Source organism: Kwoniella shivajii, chromosome 4 (genome assembly GCF_035658355.1).
Source record: "Kwoniella shivajii chromosome 4, complete sequence".
Taxonomy (NCBI): Eukaryota; Fungi; Basidiomycota; class Tremellomycetes; order Tremellales; family Cryptococcaceae; genus Kwoniella; species Kwoniella shivajii.
The window spans coordinates 1288094-1305709 of record NC_085911.1 but is presented as its reverse complement, the minus strand read 5'-3'; the positions used below and the strand labels follow the sequence as shown (position 1 = coordinate 1305709).

Here is a 17616-nt window from a genome sequence, read left to right as displayed (position 1 = left end):
ATGTCGACGAGAAACTCGGAGTCACAACGCCTACCCCCTACTAGGGCAACCTCGACCCGAGGGGAAGAAGACAACGAGTATGTCGCGGCGGTGGTACAAGGTAGAGGTTAGTGCACTCCTCTCCGTATACGATGAGTTCTAGAGGACTTCGTCTCATCAAAGGTCGATTGGCATTAGGTCAAGGGGTGGAGATGGGTATAGCTGTACATAGCTTGGAGACTGGACATGTAAGTGATGAATTGATGAAGATATAAATCGTGTTTACATAAATGTGGGTAGACGGTCGTCACCCAGGTACGTAGAGAACACATGCAGTGAGAAAACCTACTGATGACGGCACGCTGAAGCTTGCCGATACGACCTGTGAGTCCTAAAGATCCATAGTTCCAGTCAACCAACTAATCATCTTTGTACAGTTCACTACAAAACGATTCACCATCTGGACTTACATCCACCTTGCACTATCGTGGTCCAGGAAGCTCCTTTCACGACTGGCAAACGCGGTCACGATCCAACTTCAAGTCCTTCCGATCTCGTACAAGCACTAGAAGAGCATTTCATGCTCGATTGCGTCTCTTTACCAAGAGACTGTTGGAATCATGACCGTGGTGAGTGGGCACATTGCGTCGAAAGATGGATGGCTCACCACACACCAAGGTCTGAGCTATCTTTCAGCACTCGGCGTTGATGACAATCTGAAAACCTCAACTCTGATGGCTTGCTCAGACAAGTGAAGTATATGTTCATATTGCCTTTCTAACGAATTTTCATATCCAGGTATTACGCTCTGGCCGCTACTTGTGCTCTGTTCCAATATCTAGAAGCCAAGGAAGGTCTATATTATCCAGATAGCAGTCTGAAAGTCTCTTACATAGCCTCTGAAGGTAACATCCCTTGTCTGTTGTTTAATTTGACACAATTGACGTAGATACCAGGAACGATGTTCATAGACATGGAGACAGTCAGGAACCTCGAATTAGTGACAAACACTCTGACCCATAAGTCGGGAAACACACTCTTTGGTATGTTGTTTTGAGATAGGAGATCTGGTGCTGATCATGAATTCTGACCAGGTCTTTTGAATCATTGCGCCACCCCCATGGGATCTCGGCTGTTACGAGGGAATATCCTGCTGCCCAGTAACGGTGAGCATCATTCTGGAATGAGATGTGCATTGACCGGTGTGACAGTTCGCGATACCATCGATGGGCGTCTTGACGCCGTGGAAGGTACTTTTAACAGACTCTGATTGACAAGCTAACGAGCTCAGAACTTATTCAGTCACCCGACAGACTTAAAGCCATCCATCGTGGCATTGAACGGCTTGGTCGCGTAAGTAATATCATTCGGTGCAATCGCAATTGATGCTAAAAGTCATTTATAGACCGATTTGGATAAACTGATCAACCAGGTAAATGGACTGCGTTAATGACTATGTTCAGACTAGCTCATTCCGACAACTTAGGCTACGAGAAAAACACTTGCTCCGGTGAATATAGGAACAACGGGTGAAAGAATATCTATTCTGTTGCAACTTGAACGGTATGTTGAATCAGCCAATGCGCTGAAAAACGAAGTGGCCCATTCGAATTGCAAGTTGCTGGTGGAGATTTTCGAGGTACGTCGTATGGCGGCAAAGCACGCGCTCAACATCCGCGTCGCAGGGATTATCAGATGAAATTCTGCCAGACATGAAACAGCTTATCTCCAGTATGTTCGCTCGGCTAGACGAAAGCTGAGGAAAAGAATGCCTCGACGCCAACATTTCGACTACTAAGCAGCGATACGCAGCTATTGCTCGTCATTACGCCGTTAGGTCAGAATTTAATCCTCTGTTGGACCTGGCTCGAAGCACGTATAAGGATAATCTAGACGACATTGAACATTGTATGTAATATAGCCACGAAGCAATCTTGCTGACTAAATTTTCAAGTATTGAAAGAATTCCGAGGTGAGTGTATTCATGGGGGACATTTTCTGATGAACGTCGAGTAGATCAACATGACCTCGAATGCGAACTAGAGCCTGTTGGGAACGTATTTCGCTTCTCGATCCATAGCCAACGTTTGACAGATCGGTCCTTGCCAGTCGAATGTGATCGTATTGAACGCAAAAAGACTAAGTAAGCTCAAAACGGCGAGATTTTTGCTGATCTTCGGTATAGGGTTTGCTTTGTGACCCCCGAGCTAGTGAGTGAAAGCTTCTAGCCACCGCTGACAGTTTTAGCTTAGGCGCAATGCCAGACTTCAGCAATCTGGAGAAGAGGTTCTGTCACTTAGTGGAACTGCAGTGGCAGATCTGCTCACTGTTGTCGTCGAAGGGATCAGTGAGTGTAGCCATAGCTAATTGGACTAACGTCAAGGTGGTCTATACCACTGCAGCGATGCTGTAAGTGACCTGCCAAGCTCTATCAAGTTTATGTAACTATTTTGCTCATTCTTCCAGATTGCCAAACTCGACGTTCTGGCAGCTTTTGCGGATATATCACAAAGTAAGTTATTGCTTGGACAAGATGGCAGTTAATGTCATGGTAGACAACAGATACGGTATGTTCAACGAGCATGTAGGATCATCCTAAACATTCAACAGTCCGTCCGGTATTCGACGACACCATGAGCGTAAGCTTCTTTATAGGAAACTCGACGATAAACAATGACTAATACAAAAACAGATCAAAGGAGGTCGACATCCAATTCTGGATAAGGCATGTGATTTGGGTGATTGTGTACCCAACGATGTGTGAGTTTTCAAGATCCGAGACATGCTCAAGCTTGCGTATAGATATGCTCCGGATTTTGCTTCGTTTCAATTGATTCAAGGGCCCAAGTAGGTATTTGCAGGAAACGGGTTATTCTGATACTGCTAGTATGTCTGGCAAGAGTACTTTCCTTCGACAGGTTGGTCTTCTTGTCGTGCAAGCGATGCTTGGCTGCTAGTGAGTTCGATATAATTTGCCACGCTGATGCTATGTAGCGTACCGGCACAATACGCAAGCTTTCGTTTGCACGATGCTCTGTTGAGCCGACTTTCCAACGACGGTAAGTACACTTGGATCATCGAGTTTCACTAATCATTCTTCCGTAGACGCTCTCGAAAAAAACCTATCAACTTTCGCTTCGGAGATGGCAACATCAGCCATGATATTAGGTGAGTGAGTGGCTTTAGACCAGCCTCGTAGCTGATCTCGGGAACTTATCAAGGACTCGCCACCTCAAACTCGCTCATCATAGTCGACGAGGTAGGTTTGTCCATGATTACAGCCTTCCTATTGACATACAGCTTGGTCGTGGAACGGCACCACTTGAGGGACTCGGTCTGTCTCATGCCATTGCAGAATCCCTGATTGAGCGCAAGGTAATTCGAGAACGCAGCAGGGAAGTGTATTAATTTGATCAAATAGGCTTTCGTTTTCTTCGCCACGCATTTCCATGATTTGACTACGACGTTGGGTGATCTCCCAGGGGTCGTCAAGTGAGTGTCAGATATTAGACCAGTAGTACACTCTGATCGCCTGACCCTTAGGATGCATCTCCGCGTCGAGGTGAGACGATCAACCGAAAAGCAATCAAAATCTGATGTTAGCGTTAGAATAACAAGATAATCGATGATGAGAACGCCTTTTCCGCCACGTTCCAGTACAAAGTCGAAGAGGGCCAAGCAATGATTAGTCACTATGGTACGTGTGTTTGAGTGTATTAGTTTTTGCTCATATGCGATCAGGATTGGAATTGGCGAAATTAGCCGCATTTCCTCAAGAGGTGATGGTTCGCGCAAAAGAAGTCGCGACGAAGCTGAGCGAGCTCGAGGAGAGGGGTGAGTCACTGTACGATGGAATACTGGAAGCTCATTTCTCAGGTCGAGAGACAGACATTTCTCATGCATTAGTCAAACGCAGGAAAGTGCTGTTCGAGGTGAGTCGAAAGATTCGTGCCATGACTGATGGAACGCAGCTCCGCGACAAGCTCGATCACCTTTTGAGATATACGAAGGATGATGAAAAGCGCCTAGCTCTAAAATTGGAGGGCATTCAGCTGGATTGTGTTGCTGAGCTCAAGAAGACTTTCAGCGGCTTCCAGTCTGGGTAGAACCACAGACGGCCAGTTGTATAAAAGCAGAAAAAAACTCGATTTATCTATATAACTATGTATGTTTTATATCCCATGATTAAGAGTTGCAGACCAGTCTAGTTTTCTACCAGGCCATCCTTGCCCACCTTCTGCGATCAATGCTCGCTCCTGGACCACTCGTAGCTCTCTCAGTCGCATGCGCTTTGCCTTTCTTTTAGGGTCTTTCGGATTTGACGGGTTGATGGCGTCGAGTTCGGCATCGGACGGGATGACATGCTGATCATTCGAAGGGTGATGTAAAGGCCGCGGGGTAGCTGTGCCTGACGTTGTCGTCTGAGCAAGAGAATACAGGTGAGTGCGAAGCAAAATTTGCTGGACTGTCAGAAGAGCTTTGGAAACAGCGTGCGCCAATGGTGGTAAGTCAGAGTGAGAATCAGGATTCTCGAAATGGGCCAGTACCATTGCTGAGAAGAGGTCTCCGACTCCTGAGAAATATCCTCGTATGGTTGGAAGAGCAAATGCCCAAGTTTCCATGTGCTCTTCCTCCTGACTGCTAGCAAAACAGACGAGTACTTCATCCTCGGGTTCTCCATCTCCGACGGCGTCGTACCAAGGCGGTATGGGGTTGGGTAGTAAATTTGTATAGGATGATGGAGGGCAGGGGAGGTTCATTGATGAGACTAGAGCGATTGGTAAGGGAATGGAGGAAAAGGCGACGTGCGGGAGGGAGTTGACAGTGTGCAGTTGTTGGAGAGCTGTGTGAAGAGTATCCAGTGACGTGATGTTAATGCCGGACAAGAGCCTGATTGATGATCATCAGCTTGCTCTTTCGAGTTTCTCGGCGCGTTGCACATACTCTACTTCGAACTGATTTGGTGTGATTATTGTTGCTAAATGTAACATCTCCCTGTAGACTGGCACGACATCTTCCGATACATAAAGTCCAGTGCCCATATCTCCCATGACCGCTTTAACAAAGTAGTTAGCTTCGGATAAGTGAAAAGTAACTCACGGTCTAGCACATAGATGATCTCTGGGTCGGCCTCTTTCATTATTTTGATTTGTTCCGCGACCACCTGTAACGCTTCAGCACCAGGGACATAGCCAGTAAGTATTCGTGAATGGGCCACCAATCCATTTGTGATTAAGCCGTCAAAGATGGCGGAAAGCTGTTCTGGAGTTGTTTTGTGCCCATTGGTGTGACCGTATCCTGTCACTCATTCAGCGCGGGCATGGTTGATAAAGTGATATACCTACCAGTGTGATTAGAGAACTGCACGGTGTTGACCACGTCCACGTCGTATCCTAATGTCTGTAAGGGGAATGTCGCAGCTCGATTTCCTAGTACCAGTTAATTCTCTGCGGTCTGGCTGTTTAAAAATACTCACCGACATATCCAGAAACGACATGAGACTGGATGGAAAGGACACGTCCGGGCTCAAGAGTAGTCATTAGGTAGGGAGTTTGGAAGACTGCGAGAGGATGTCGGAACAGGTAACAGGTTTAGGTGCAGATTTGGGACATGTGCAGTAATAAGTGACAACTTGATTGCCAAAGTTAATTTTCCCACTTTATCTGTGACTCATTTAGGTGAACTCGGCGGAAAACCGAGATCCCCCTGCTATCCGGAGTAAGCCGATTGCGTGAGAAATATTGAGAAGTGATTCTTCCTTGCATTATTTGTACAAAAATTATGAGTGAGTCTATGAATATAGACCGGATGATGCAAAATGTGAAGGGAGGAACTATAAAGATGCTATATCTATGACCCTATCCCTGGGTATATGCTTTTGTTTCTCTGTTGAACTGACTGCCTCTATTGCTTCTTTTCTCCTTCAGCGGAAGACTCGGAAGTGGAGGATGAAGATTCGGAAGAGCTTTCAGAGCCTTCAGAGCTTCGGGATTCCGCATTTCGCTTCTCGTACACCTGTGATGCTTTGTCAGCTTATGTGGTTTGCATTTGACTGCGAACTCACCTTTTGGAACAAACCAAGGGAAGCTTGTTGAGCGGCATCAAGAGCCGACTTGATGTCTTCTGGTTTTACGCTAGCGTCACCAGCGGCACCTTTGGCAGCGATCTCTCTGAGCTCGCCCAAAAGCTTCTTGACCTTTTCTCGTTCCTCTTTATCGAGCTGAGACTCGAATTCAGCCATAGATTTTTCAGTGTCGGTGGCAAAGCTCTCCCCTCGGTTGGCCTCTTCAATGATCTGTCGTCGGGTTTTATCGGCCTCAGCGTATTTCTCAGAGTCGGCGATCATTTGCTCGATTTCAGAATCAGCGAGACCGGATGAGGATGCGATGGTCATCGATTGCTCTCTGTTGGTAGCCTTGTCAATGGCACCGACATTGACAATACCATCAGCGTCGATGTCGAATGAGATTTGGATTTGAGGGACTCCCTTGGGAGCAGGGGGAAGACCAGTAAGTTGGAAATCACCGAGAAGCTTGTTGTCTCGAACTAATTCTCGCTCTCCTTGATAAACCTTGACTTGGATAGCGGTTTGACCGTCAGCAGCAGTGGAGAAAGTTTGAGATTTTTTGGTAGGGATAGTGGTGTTTCTGTTGATCAATCGAGTGAATACACCACCAAGAGTTTCAATACCGAGGGAAAGGGGAGTAACATCGAGGAGAAGGATGTCGGTGACGTTACCGGCAAGTACACCAGCTTGGATAGAAGCACCAATAGCAACAGCCTCATCGGGGTTGACACCCTTGCTTGGTTCTCGTCCGAAGACACCCTTGACGGTTTCTACGACCTTGGGCATTCGTGACATACCACCGACCAAGATAACTTCGTTGATTTCGGAAGCCTTGACACCAGCATCGCTCAATGCTTTTTTACAAGGTTCGATGGTTCGGTCTACGAGAGGCTTGACGATTGATTCGAATCGAGATCGAGTCAAGTTGAGGTTGATGTGTTGAGGTCCATCGGCAGTGGCAGTGATATAGGGAAGGGATACATCAGTTGCGCCAGCACTTGAGAGTTCCACCTTTGCCTTTTCTGCGGCTTCTCGAATTCTTTGAATAGCCATTCGGTCCTTGGAAACGTCGATGCCGGTTTCCTTTTTGAACTCGGCGAGGATATGGTTGACGAGAGCTATGTCGAAATCTTCACCACCGAGATGAGTGTCACCGTTGGTAGATTTGACCTCGAATACACCTTTTTGCATCTCGAGAATGGAAATATCGAAAGTACCACCTCCCAAATCGTAGACGGCAATGACGGCAGAATCAGTCTTGTCGAGACCGTAAGCAAGAGCAGCAGCTGTGGGTTCGTTGATGACTCGGAGGACTTCGAGTCCAGCAATGGAACCAGCATCTTTGGTGGCTTGACGTTGGGAATCGTTGAAATAGGCAGGGACAGTGATGACGGCGTGTTTGACGGGTTTACCGAGATAAGAAGACGCAGTATCCTTCATCTTGCCAACAACGAAAGCACCGATTTGAGAAGGTGAATATTTCTCTCCTCGAGCTTCCACCCATGCATCTCCATTGGTGTGAGCAACAATCTTGAAGGGAACATTGGCGATGTCCTTTTGTACTTCTGCGTCTTTGAACTTTCGGCCGATCAATCTACAAGGAATGTCAGATGAGGGTGATTGAAAAAGAGGTTATAGCTCACCGTTTGGAAGCGAAGATTGTGTTTTCCCCGTTGACGACGGCTTGTCGTCTTGCGGGTTGACCAACTAATCGTTCTCCATCTATACTTGAATGTCAGTGTGAAATTGTGAAATGGGAAAAAAGGAAGCCAACCTTTGGTAAAAGCGACGACGGAAGGAGTGGTTCGAGCACCTTCTGCGTTTTCCAATACCTTGGGAGCACCACCTTCAAAGATGCTATATGGCTGTTAGTGGAGTTCAGCTTGGAACGGGAAATCTGCTCACGAAACACAAGAGTTGGTGGTTCCTAGATCGATACTGTAACGATGTCAGCGGAATCGACAGTTATAGAAGGTAGTGCTCACCCAATCACGGGTCCTGATACCTTTCCACTGTTGAATCGTTTTGATGTGAGCAATGGAGAGGTTGTTCTCTGCAAAATTAGGTGGCAAAGGTGACGACGTCAGTTATGCCCAGATCGAAGATGTGGAGGCGATAATGGATAGGACATACAGCGACATTTCGAAGGGGGCTCAGTGTTGAGCTAGATCGGAGTGAGCGTGCGACCGAGAACATTTTGGTGTGATTGATAGATGCAGAGGGGGATGTAAGAAGAAATGAGAAGATGATTTTTTTGATAAAGAGAATTCGATGTTGAAATGCCCTTTTGAAAAAAAAAGTCAGAGGTGGTGGGATGGGTGATTTTACTAGCGAGTTCCATAACCCAATATTTCGGATTCAATCGGCAATCCATAATTTATATACGTTCACCCTTTAAGTTTCATGGCACATACATATATACGCACTGATTCGCCGATATGTGGCACTGTCAAGTTTGGAATACTACGGGATATTACATGGATACAACTAATGATCCCTCTTCATCTCCCTCTAAATGGAATGACTTTCTACCCCTATCACCTTGACACCCTTCTTGCGCGGGATAGCATCGGTGAGCTGATTGCAACCTGTGCCAACGGTGGTATCATAAGCATTCAACTATGTTCAGGTCATCGGAAACATAACTCACCCCACACTCTCACCAATTCAATCTTGTCACAGCCTTCGAGGATGTCCTTTACAGTAAAGTCCGTCACTTGCCTGCACCAACCGAGGTCAAGCTCTTTGAGGTTTTTACACTGGATCAGATCGCTGAGCGCTTCTGCCGATACTTCACGCCACCCGAGCATACTGAGCTTCTCGATGGTAGATCCAGAGTGGCTGACCAAAGCTTGTAGCGAATTATCTTGCAGCTCGTGTCCCTTTTCAAGATCCACCCATTCCAATCCAGGTCTACCTCGCTCTTTGAGGGAAAGGAAGAAAGATGCTACACCTTCGTCTGTAAGCTCGACCATGTTTCGCAACGACAAGCGCTGCAGCTTGGGACAATGCGCGGAGATAGCGGGTAGAATGGCATCGGTTAGATCAGGATTATCGGACAGATCCAGGGTTTCAAGAGTGGCTCCAATGGCAGAAAGCAGGTCGATAATGGAATCATCGGTCAAAGGCGTACCGGGAGCTGTTAAATCGAGATATTTGAGCTTTTTGAGGGATTTGAGTGGAATGAGACAGTCGGTGTTGAACAGACCAATCTCAGCTAATCGGAGTTCAGTCAAGTTTGGGCAGGATTTAGTGAGGATCTGGATTATTTCGACATCGATTCTCGGAGACTGGGTGACGAGTAACCTCTCGAATCGCTTGCCCACAGATTTGAACAAGTTGATCCATCCATCCTTTCTTACGAGAAATGGGGCGAATAGTTCCAAACGTTTCAGCTGCTTCAGGGATTTCCCCCAAGTGGTGAGGGCATCTGCAGAAAGTTGTCCACACAAGTGAAGATGAAGAGAGATGAGTTTTGGACAAAGCTTCGCCATGGTGATGAATGCCTCGGGTGTAAGACCTGTTTCGTACTTAGCTTTCGTTACGGGGAAACGTGACTTACGGGTACAATCGTACATTGACAGTTCGTCACGGGTGGATGAGTAGAAGAGTTGAGCGGTCTCAGGGGTTCTTAAAAGATTCAGCAATTGGATACATAAGGTTCACTCACAATCGACGACCTTTCGAAATGATTTTGCACACTTTACCCATATTGATACCGCCTATATCTCCTAGTTGATCCAGGTCCTCGATATATCTACCGACCAACTGGGAAGTAAGCGCAAACTTTCACGATATAACTCACTTGGATGCACAGATCGCCGAGCGCTAAGACTCCCTTCTTTTGCTCATAGTGTATAATTTTCGCTCGGCTCTCCTTCTTTCCCGCAACGGTTTTCTTTACCGGAGCTTTTTTGACCTTGGCAAAAGGGTCTATACCGAGAGTATAGCAGCAGTTGACGCATAGATACGTTGAATGGATTGTGGGGTGTTCTTTGGTGTAAGCTGTCTAGGAAGAAATCAGCTGAGAAAAGTGAGCCAGTTACGTACGACAGTGAATCTCTTAGCACATTGACCGCATTCCATAAAATCTCCCACGGGCTTGAGAGGACCTGGAGCGATGATCGAAGCGGTAGTTGTGCTTGTGCTGGCTTTCGGTTTGATTGGTCCAGATGGACGAGTATGATCCGCATCGATATCATCAGAATCGATCGATGCTTCCCGAGTTTTCTTAGGAATGGGTTCACTGTAGTCGGATCCGCTATCCGTCTGGATGAAAAGTCAGACTGGATTGTGGTGTATTCGACTCACCCCACCACGCCTCTTTCTCTTCTTGGTTTCTGCTTCTAGATCGGTGGTCCCGTCGCCTACTTGACTTGGACCGGCCACTACATTTCGGGCGGTAACGGCGCCAGCAGGGTCTGAATCTTGCTGCCCCTCAATGACAAGGCCATCGTGAGCAACGTGAGGATTGTCGTCGTTTGAGACTGGAGTAAGTGCAGACGTGTCACCCCATGTAGTGAGTCGAGTCGAAGGCTCGACACCCAAATTCTGTGGAATTGGAGGTCAGCGACCGTCACAAACAGGCGGAGTACTCACAGCAAGGAAAGATGTGAGCGCCGAAGATGGCCCTCTCACCGCCCCAGCAGCTCTTCTTTGACGAGACATACTGTTCCACCTGTTTATTCCAATTGTTCAAAAGAGAAATATTGAGGTGGCAATTCAAGTGGACATGATTGTGGAAAAAAAGGTGGAGGTGGAGTTATCGAGGTTGACGCGACTGCCACAACTCTCTCGCCTCGGCTTTTTAATCGTAGATGCGCAACCTCAACTCTCATCTCGCGTCAAATGAAAAAAGCGCGCCTGTAAGTAACCGCTACTCCCATAGTCCATAGTACCAGTCCTATAGTCCATATGCATGATACATAGTATCAGGTGTGTAATGAAGTGGTACTATGTAATAGGTATGGCAGCGGCGCTTTTTTAGGCGCGAAATGAGAGAGGAGGGAGGCGATTTTATTATATAGAAGTGTTGAGTACTTCTATACGGTAGCGTGCACTTTGTCATTTAATGCACGAGATGCTGGCGAATATACTCCCAACGCGCGAGGAGAGTGGAGGTAGCGATGCTAGTAAGTAGCAGCGGAGTTATTCGGGGATATAGGCAGTCAGATTATATAGGCCCCCGGTTATCCTTAGTCGTCCTGATCCTTGTCGCATGCCTAAAGTCGATCAGCATGTCTTAACCCATTCTTCTTGTTGAACCAATCCTCAATCTCTTAAATCATCACCAAGCTATCAAATCTTTGTATCCGACAGATTCCTCTCCAAGTGCACCCTCTGACTCTCACATCACAATGGCCAGTCATCGTCCCGCAGTACTGACTGACCAACCGTATACCGACCCCAATCCCCTCCCTTCAACCGTCCCCCATGTCGACGAATTAGGTGCAACGTCCGCCCCGCTAAAGAGCGCTTCCTTCTTTATAGGTCAACACTGCAAGGAAGTCAATGGTGGGTGCATGCGCTCATCTCAGCTCGCTGACGATCACAGAGGACTTTATGCTATGTAAACAAGAAAACCGAGATCCTGCGCATTGTCTAGCGGAAGGGAGAAAGGTCACACGGTGTGCAGCTGATGTGTAAGTGCATAAAACGCGAAGAAGCTGACCTCTAGAATCGGAAAAATAAAAAACTCATGCTTGGCAGAGTTTGATGCTCATTGGCAATGTCTGGAGAAAAACAACCAGGTGGGTTTATCTTGCTTAGCTACTGCTAATTCGATAGTACTTTCAAGCATGCCGGAAACCAGAGAAAGCGCTCAACCAATGTGTTTTTACAAAATTGGTATGTTTGATATGTCTATGACCAAGCTAATATCTAGAATCTTTCCAAAACCATTCCTGGGTCACCTGCGGGTCAACCACAAATTCACGACAAGGCATCACCCATCTTTACACGAGTACAAAAGTAGACATGCATTTTATTATTCGTCATCACGCTCGCCGCGCAGTCGCTTCTCATCTTCCCTTCTCTCGTCATCCTCACTTCGTTCCCGCTTCTGACGATCTCCTACCTCTCCTCTGGGAACATCTGCTCCACCAAGCCCACCAACTGCAGCATATGTGTCGAACTGTATTTGAGATCGCAGACGCTCTTGCTCCTGTCGTCGCTTTTCCTCCTCTAAGCGTTGATGCCCCCATCCACCTGAATGGTTAGCAATTACTCTCGCCGAAATAGACTCACCTCTTCCGCTATCATATTCTTGTCTGAACTCATCTCTCACTTGTCCACCGCTCTTTCCCCTCCCAAACTGTCTACCTTCTTTGTAGCCTGGATCTATATCACATCGAATGACTCGTTCGTCCACTTTTGTACCAGAAATATAGCGTAAAGAGTCGACTGCTTCAGAATGCAGGAAATATTCCACGAACGCGAATCCACACGGCGTTCTGAAAGTCAGCGTGAAGCGTTGGAGTTGCACCTACTTTTGATGTCGGTCAAGTCCCATAATGATCCTACGCAGAGATCAGCCCCGGAATGCTTTTCCAGTACTCACCTCTTGATCCCTCCACCTTCCTCTGGCCTGGCGCAAGCCGAAAAGACTGCGAGTCAGTGAACGCTTTACGAAGCGTTACTCACTTTCATACATCTGTGCTTCAGTCGTGTAGAAACTCAAGTTACCCACATATAGGGTGCTGGATTGAGCGAGAAGTCGACGTTCTGTTTCACGGTCAACCTGTGATTGATCAGCCTATTGTCTGACGGCTAGGATACTCACCTCGGATCGATTGTCTCGATAAGAGGAAGGCTGATCCAGACATGTAACCACTTGAGACATCGTGAGCGCTGAGATACTATAAACAATGTAAGATGAAGCGTTAAACAGTGCTAACTTTTGTTGATGCGGAAGTTGAATGAAAGTGTGTGTTTGTCACCGTGGGAAAGTGGTAAAACACGCTGTTCGTCATTGCCGTTGTCGTTGTCATTCAACTATCATCGGCGCCAACATTTGAGCTGTCCTTGATCTTCTGCATACCCAAGGGAGACAAGCTAGAATTTTGGAACCATAATGTCTGAAAATATTGAGCTAAGCGATGCCGATAAGGTGAGTATGCCAGATTCCTGCCCTCACTCAGTCATGCTAAACTCGAATTGCAGATCCGTTTGAAGCGTCTAGCACGACTCGGAACTGCTGCGTCAGCTCAGGCCGAAGCGTCTCATGTCTCCCAGGGACCCTCGAATACTCACACACCTGTTTCTGCAGGATCTCGCTTGCTCTCGACACCTCATCGTGCCACCTCCCCAGCTGATGCTTCGTCGTCTTCCAAACCCGCTCAGACAGCAACTATCAAGACAGGAAGGACACCCTCGCGAACTCCTGCCTTGGGCAAACGACCATCCTCAAGTACGCCTGTCAGTGAACCAGTCGGGCCAAGGATAGTCCCGTCAAAAGCCACCAGCAATATGAGTCGAGTGGATTATGAACAATGGCAGACCCGCAAAGTCGGAGAGATTTTCTCGGTCACTCTGAACGTGAGTAATGCGCTTGTTCAATCTGGCTGATATCCAACAGAAACAACGCGCGAGCGACTGGAGATTATGCTGGCTCAAGGATTTAGAGGAAGAATTAAAAGAAGAGAGTGAGTGCTTAACTCCAAAAACACAGCTAAGCTTGTAGACCACCCTCAACCCATTGAAACAACGATCGACTTATCGGACCGACTCCTCATTGCTCGATTATCTTTGGACCCATCGGCCAGCTCGTAAGTTCGGCATGACATTAAAACTCGCTGACTTTCAGAGACGATCCCGATGCTCTGGCTGTGCTTGCTGGCCTACCTTCAGAAGAAACGATATTTGAATATCTTGCCGGATGCTGGAAGAGACTATATACGGCGAACAGGGAATCTCACAAATATGTAGGTTGTGAGATAACGCAAACATCGCTGATAATTCAGTCATTCAGTGATACCGAAAAGACATCTTGGGCCGCTGCATACGACAAGCTGAAAGGCTTGATCATGTCATACTGCGGTATGACACTGGAGGATCCTACGATGTTTCCACAGCCACAAAAGTAAGTGATCGTCTTCACTTGTAGAGCTAACAATATAGTAAACCGGTCGGTCCAGCCGAGTTCCTGCCTCTATTACTTTCGTCCACATCCGAATCTGCCGCCGCGTTCACGGCCGAATCTGAACCCGTTCAGAAAGTTGAACCAGGTGTTTTATCCGATGCGGACCTGTTGCCTTTCTTGAACGACCTTGCTGTTGGTTTCCCAAGCGGGACCATGGCCGATGTGATTACCCCGACATTGAGTCTATTCTTTCAAGAATGGTACAAGATAACCCCAACACCCGACCTTCTTGGCTCAGACTGGCGCAAATACCTCGGAGCTGTAGCTCTATTAGTACAGGTCAAATCGATCGCCGCTCTGGTAAGTCTCCACAAGTCCAACGCTAAGCTTACGATAGCTTCCTACTCTGCCCATTTGGGTCGCACCTGGTGTCACCGCTCCCAAGCTGGAATGGCAGTCGTTGTTAGGACCTTTGACACGATTAAGCGTATTCCCACGAGAATTCGTAAGTTCATCCTACCCTTCCATCGCTAACGGTCTACAGCCGGAAATATGGAAAACCTACTTTTCAAATCCGACCGAGCGCAAGAAGGAAGATATAGAGGCAAACAAAAGCAATTTACGATACACCCTTGGCGGGCTGCATGTGAGTCACTTTCCAACGACTTTCAGCTGACTTTTCAGACGTCTCTTTTTAACATCTACAACGCTATCGTGCGAGCGTCGGCCGAGTCGCGAGAAGGGATAATGGACTTTTTCTCCTTGACGATACAGCTGAACGAGAAGCGTGCAGGAATGAGTGTAAGTCGATCTTGAACAAAACCTTGCTGATCTGTCAGGTGGATCCTCGAGCTGTTTCCTCCGACGGCTATATGACGAATCTCTCAATGGTCTTATTGAAACTCTTCGAACCGGTCATGGACGGTCAATTCTCCAAAGTGAGTCCCAGACATTCGACCAGAGCTGACTGCCGCAGATTGACAAGGTGGATTCTACGTATTATAAAACGTCTAAACGAATCAATATCACCGAGGAAACCAAAATAAAGGGAACCAAGGAGGAGGCGGATGAGTACTTTGGCAACGTCATGGAAGGTGAGTAGAATATACTCGAAATGAGCTAAAATTCAGTTGAAACGAAGCCGAATTTCATCTCGGACCTGTTCTTCCTTACCAACGCTTTCGTTCATCTGGGTATCGTCAAAACAATTGGTACTCGAGGTAAAGCAGAGAAGAATATGTCGGAAATCGAAAAGTCATTGAAGCGAGCTGAAGCGCAAAGGGCGTCTTGGGAAGGAGTGAGTTGCATGCTGTTTCCAATTGCTGACACTCGCAGAACCCAGCCATGCAGACTCAAGGCGAAGCAGCTGTAAAGAAGTTGAAGGTGAGTTTGACAATCGTGTGATGGGCTAATTCCTAGTCCGACCTCGCCACGCTTCACGCCTCGCTTCATGCGTATGATACACAGCTTTTGGATCCAGCCATGGTACGGCTCAATGTATCTTTCTTGGGTTTCCTCATGACGTGGCTCACCCGCCTCGTCGATCCTTCACACAAGCATCCATCTACCCAGGTATCGTAAGTCACCCGCTGGTGTCAATCAAGCTGACCTTCAGTTTGCCACTTCCTGCGGAGTGCCCGGTGGAGTTCCGTATGCTTCCAGAATACCTCTTGGAAAACATCACAGAATACTTTGACTTTCTCGCGAGGTACGTGCCATGACTACTAGACGTTGGCTGACACCACAGATACAATCCCGATGCTTTGGATGATGTCGACAAGGATATCCTCATCACTTTTGTAGTCACTTTCCTGTCGCCAAATTATGTCAACAACCCGTTCCTGAAGGCGAAATTGGTATCGGTGAGTGTCTGAACGTAGCGTATGGTTCTCTAATTGTTAGATCCTTTCTTACGGTCTCTGGCCTATGGGATACTGGCGCAAGGGAGCTCTTTTCGACCGATTGAGTATTCATAGCCTTTCTACGGAGTTTCTAATGCCGACACTGATCCGATTTTTCATCGGTAAGTCAAATGCTGAATCGTGTGATGCTGACAATTGACAGACGTCGAGGCGACTGGTGGTCATTCCCAATTCTGGGGTGAGTTTGTTCTCGGATGACATGGGACCAGCTGACCTCGTCATAGACAAGTTCAATTTCAGGTACGTCTTTTCATCGCTCGCCCTGTGCTTACCTTGTCGTAGACGTGATATCCAACGAATCTTCAAATCAATGTGGGAGAACCCTCTTCATCGCGAAGCTTTCGTGAAAGCGAGACAGTACGTATGGTCTTCTGCCTTCTGGCGCACCGCTAACCTAAAATGCAGCGACAACTTTGATCAGTTCATTCGATTTGTGAATATGTTGATGAGTGACACCACATTCCACCTCGAAGAGTCCCTCACTGGTATGGCAAAAATCTCCTCTATCCAGAGTCAACAGACCAATGCGGATGCGTGGGCCGCCATGCCTCAAGCCGAGCGGGAAGACCAAGAGAGTCTTCTGCGACAAGCGGAGTCATCTGCTCCCTTCCATACTCAATTAGGTCTAGAGAACGTCAAGCTGATTCGCGACATCACTGCCACGACGAAAGAACCTTTCATTACCGAGGAAATCGTGGACCGTCTGGCAGCTGTGAGTGCGTTGTTTTGCAGACGCCTCGCTGACCACACTCCCTAGTCACTCGATGAAAATCTTGCCATCTTGATCGGACCAAAGATGTCAGAGCTCAAAGTGACAAACCCCGAGAAATACTCTTTCAAGCCCAAGGAATTACTCGGGGCCATTGCGCAGATATATTTGAACCTTGGCAACGAGTCAGAGTTTATTCGTGCTGTTGCCAATGACGGCCGAAGTTACTCAAAAGAGTTGTTCGAAAAATTTGCTAGATTATTGAAGAACAGAGCTATCATGACCGATGCTGAAGTAGCTGAAGTCGTCAGCTTCACCCAAAAGGTAGAGGATATGAAAGCCACGATTGAAATGGAAGATGAACGAGAGATTCCTGACGAATTCCTTGGTAAGCCATTCGCACCACACAGTATTTCGTAGCTAATGCGATTCAACAGATCCACTGCTCTCTACACGTAAGTACACTTGTTCATGGGCTCAATGCTCATTTTATCCTAGTCATGAAGGACCCAGTGATCCTTCCGGTATCTCGTGTTGTTATTGATAGAGGCACCATCCGAACGGTACTCTTGTCCAAGGAGGTTGATCCTTTCAATAACGTACCGTAAGTGGAATTTCCGATATTGTTTGCCCTTGCTGAATCGTTTTTCTATAGGCTCAAGTACGAAGATTGTATTCCCGATGCCGAACTCAAGGCCAAGATCGATGCTTGGTTAGCTGAAGGAAACACTCAAAAAGCACCCGACGTTATGGATGTCGATCAACTGTAGAATAGAGCATTGTGTAATAAACAGATCATATCGTGACGTCATGCATGTGCAGTACCACACATTTTGCAGAAAGTGATATATTGTATCTA

At 47.2% G+C, this 17616-nt stretch overlaps 6 protein-coding genes across 6 annotated transcripts; 2 read left to right on the top strand and 4 right to left on the bottom strand.

Moving 5' to 3' along the window:
* Positions 1-4085, top strand: IL334_003470 (uncharacterized protein; the record flags this gene model as incomplete). Its single annotated transcript, XM_062935200.1, has 29 exons — positions 1-106; positions 178-227; positions 303-363; positions 417-608; positions 658-730; positions 778-884; positions 936-1022; positions 1074-1145; positions 1191-1222; positions 1282-1332; positions 1385-1411; positions 1466-1618; positions 1665-1710; positions 1934-1951; positions 2363-2388; positions 2446-2491; positions 2590-2618; positions 2672-2739; positions 2782-2826; positions 2974-3038; positions 3085-3147; positions 3201-3242; positions 3335-3354; positions 3401-3471; positions 3523-3541; positions 3589-3676; positions 3721-3813; positions 3856-3911; positions 3963-4085. 29 exons carry the CDS (start codon positions 1-3, stop codon positions 4083-4085), a joined length of 1929 nt encoding a protein of 642 aa, XP_062791251.1.
* Positions 4086-4151: 66 nt separating this feature from the next.
* IL334_003469 (pyridoxal kinase) lies at positions 4152-5519 on the bottom strand (the record flags this gene model as incomplete). Its single annotated transcript, XM_062935199.1, has 5 exons — positions 4152-4869; positions 4924-5035; positions 5080-5277; positions 5325-5408; positions 5456-5519. 5 exons carry the CDS (start codon positions 5517-5519, stop codon positions 4152-4154), a joined length of 1176 nt encoding a protein of 391 aa, XP_062791250.1.
* A 364-nt stretch (positions 5520-5883) lies between these two features.
* On the bottom strand, positions 5884-8242 carry IL334_003468 (chaperone DnaK; the record flags this gene model as incomplete). The annotated part of the gene is made up of 7 exons (XM_062935198.1): positions 5884-5994; positions 6044-7640; positions 7690-7768; positions 7821-7903; positions 7952-7984; positions 8032-8099; positions 8180-8242. 7 exons carry the CDS (start codon positions 8240-8242, stop codon positions 5884-5886), a joined length of 2034 nt encoding a protein of 677 aa, XP_062791249.1.
* Positions 8243-8557: 315 nt separating this feature from the next.
* On the bottom strand, positions 8558-10714 carry IL334_003467 (uncharacterized protein; the record flags this gene model as incomplete). The annotated part of the gene is made up of 8 exons (XM_062935197.1): positions 8558-8634; positions 8697-9566; positions 9609-9676; positions 9754-9803; positions 9852-9979; positions 10093-10315; positions 10358-10597; positions 10646-10714. The coding sequence occupies 8 exons, from the start codon at positions 10712-10714 to the stop codon at positions 8558-8560; spliced, it is 1725 nt and encodes a 574-aa protein (XP_062791248.1).
* A 1318-nt stretch (positions 10715-12032) lies between these two features.
* Positions 12033-12887, bottom strand: IL334_003466 (uncharacterized protein; the record flags this gene model as incomplete). Its single annotated transcript, XM_062935196.1, has 4 exons — positions 12033-12498; positions 12606-12627; positions 12689-12785; positions 12828-12887. 4 exons carry the CDS (start codon positions 12885-12887, stop codon positions 12033-12035), a joined length of 645 nt encoding a protein of 214 aa, XP_062791247.1.
* Positions 12888-13118: 231 nt separating this feature from the next.
* On the top strand, positions 13119-17527 carry IL334_003465 (uncharacterized protein; the record flags this gene model as incomplete). Its single annotated transcript, XM_062935195.1, has 18 exons — positions 13119-13154; positions 13208-13582; positions 13728-13812; positions 14182-14465; positions 14524-14772; positions 14966-15064; positions 15268-15423; positions 15477-15509; positions 15594-15703; positions 15930-15988; positions 16191-16226; positions 16273-16288; positions 16331-16405; positions 16454-16760; positions 16806-17145; positions 17195-17212; positions 17256-17361; positions 17413-17527. The coding sequence occupies 18 exons, from the start codon at positions 13119-13121 to the stop codon at positions 17525-17527; spliced, it is 2499 nt and encodes an 832-aa protein (XP_062791246.1).
* Between the last annotated feature and the right edge of the window lie 89 nt (positions 17528-17616).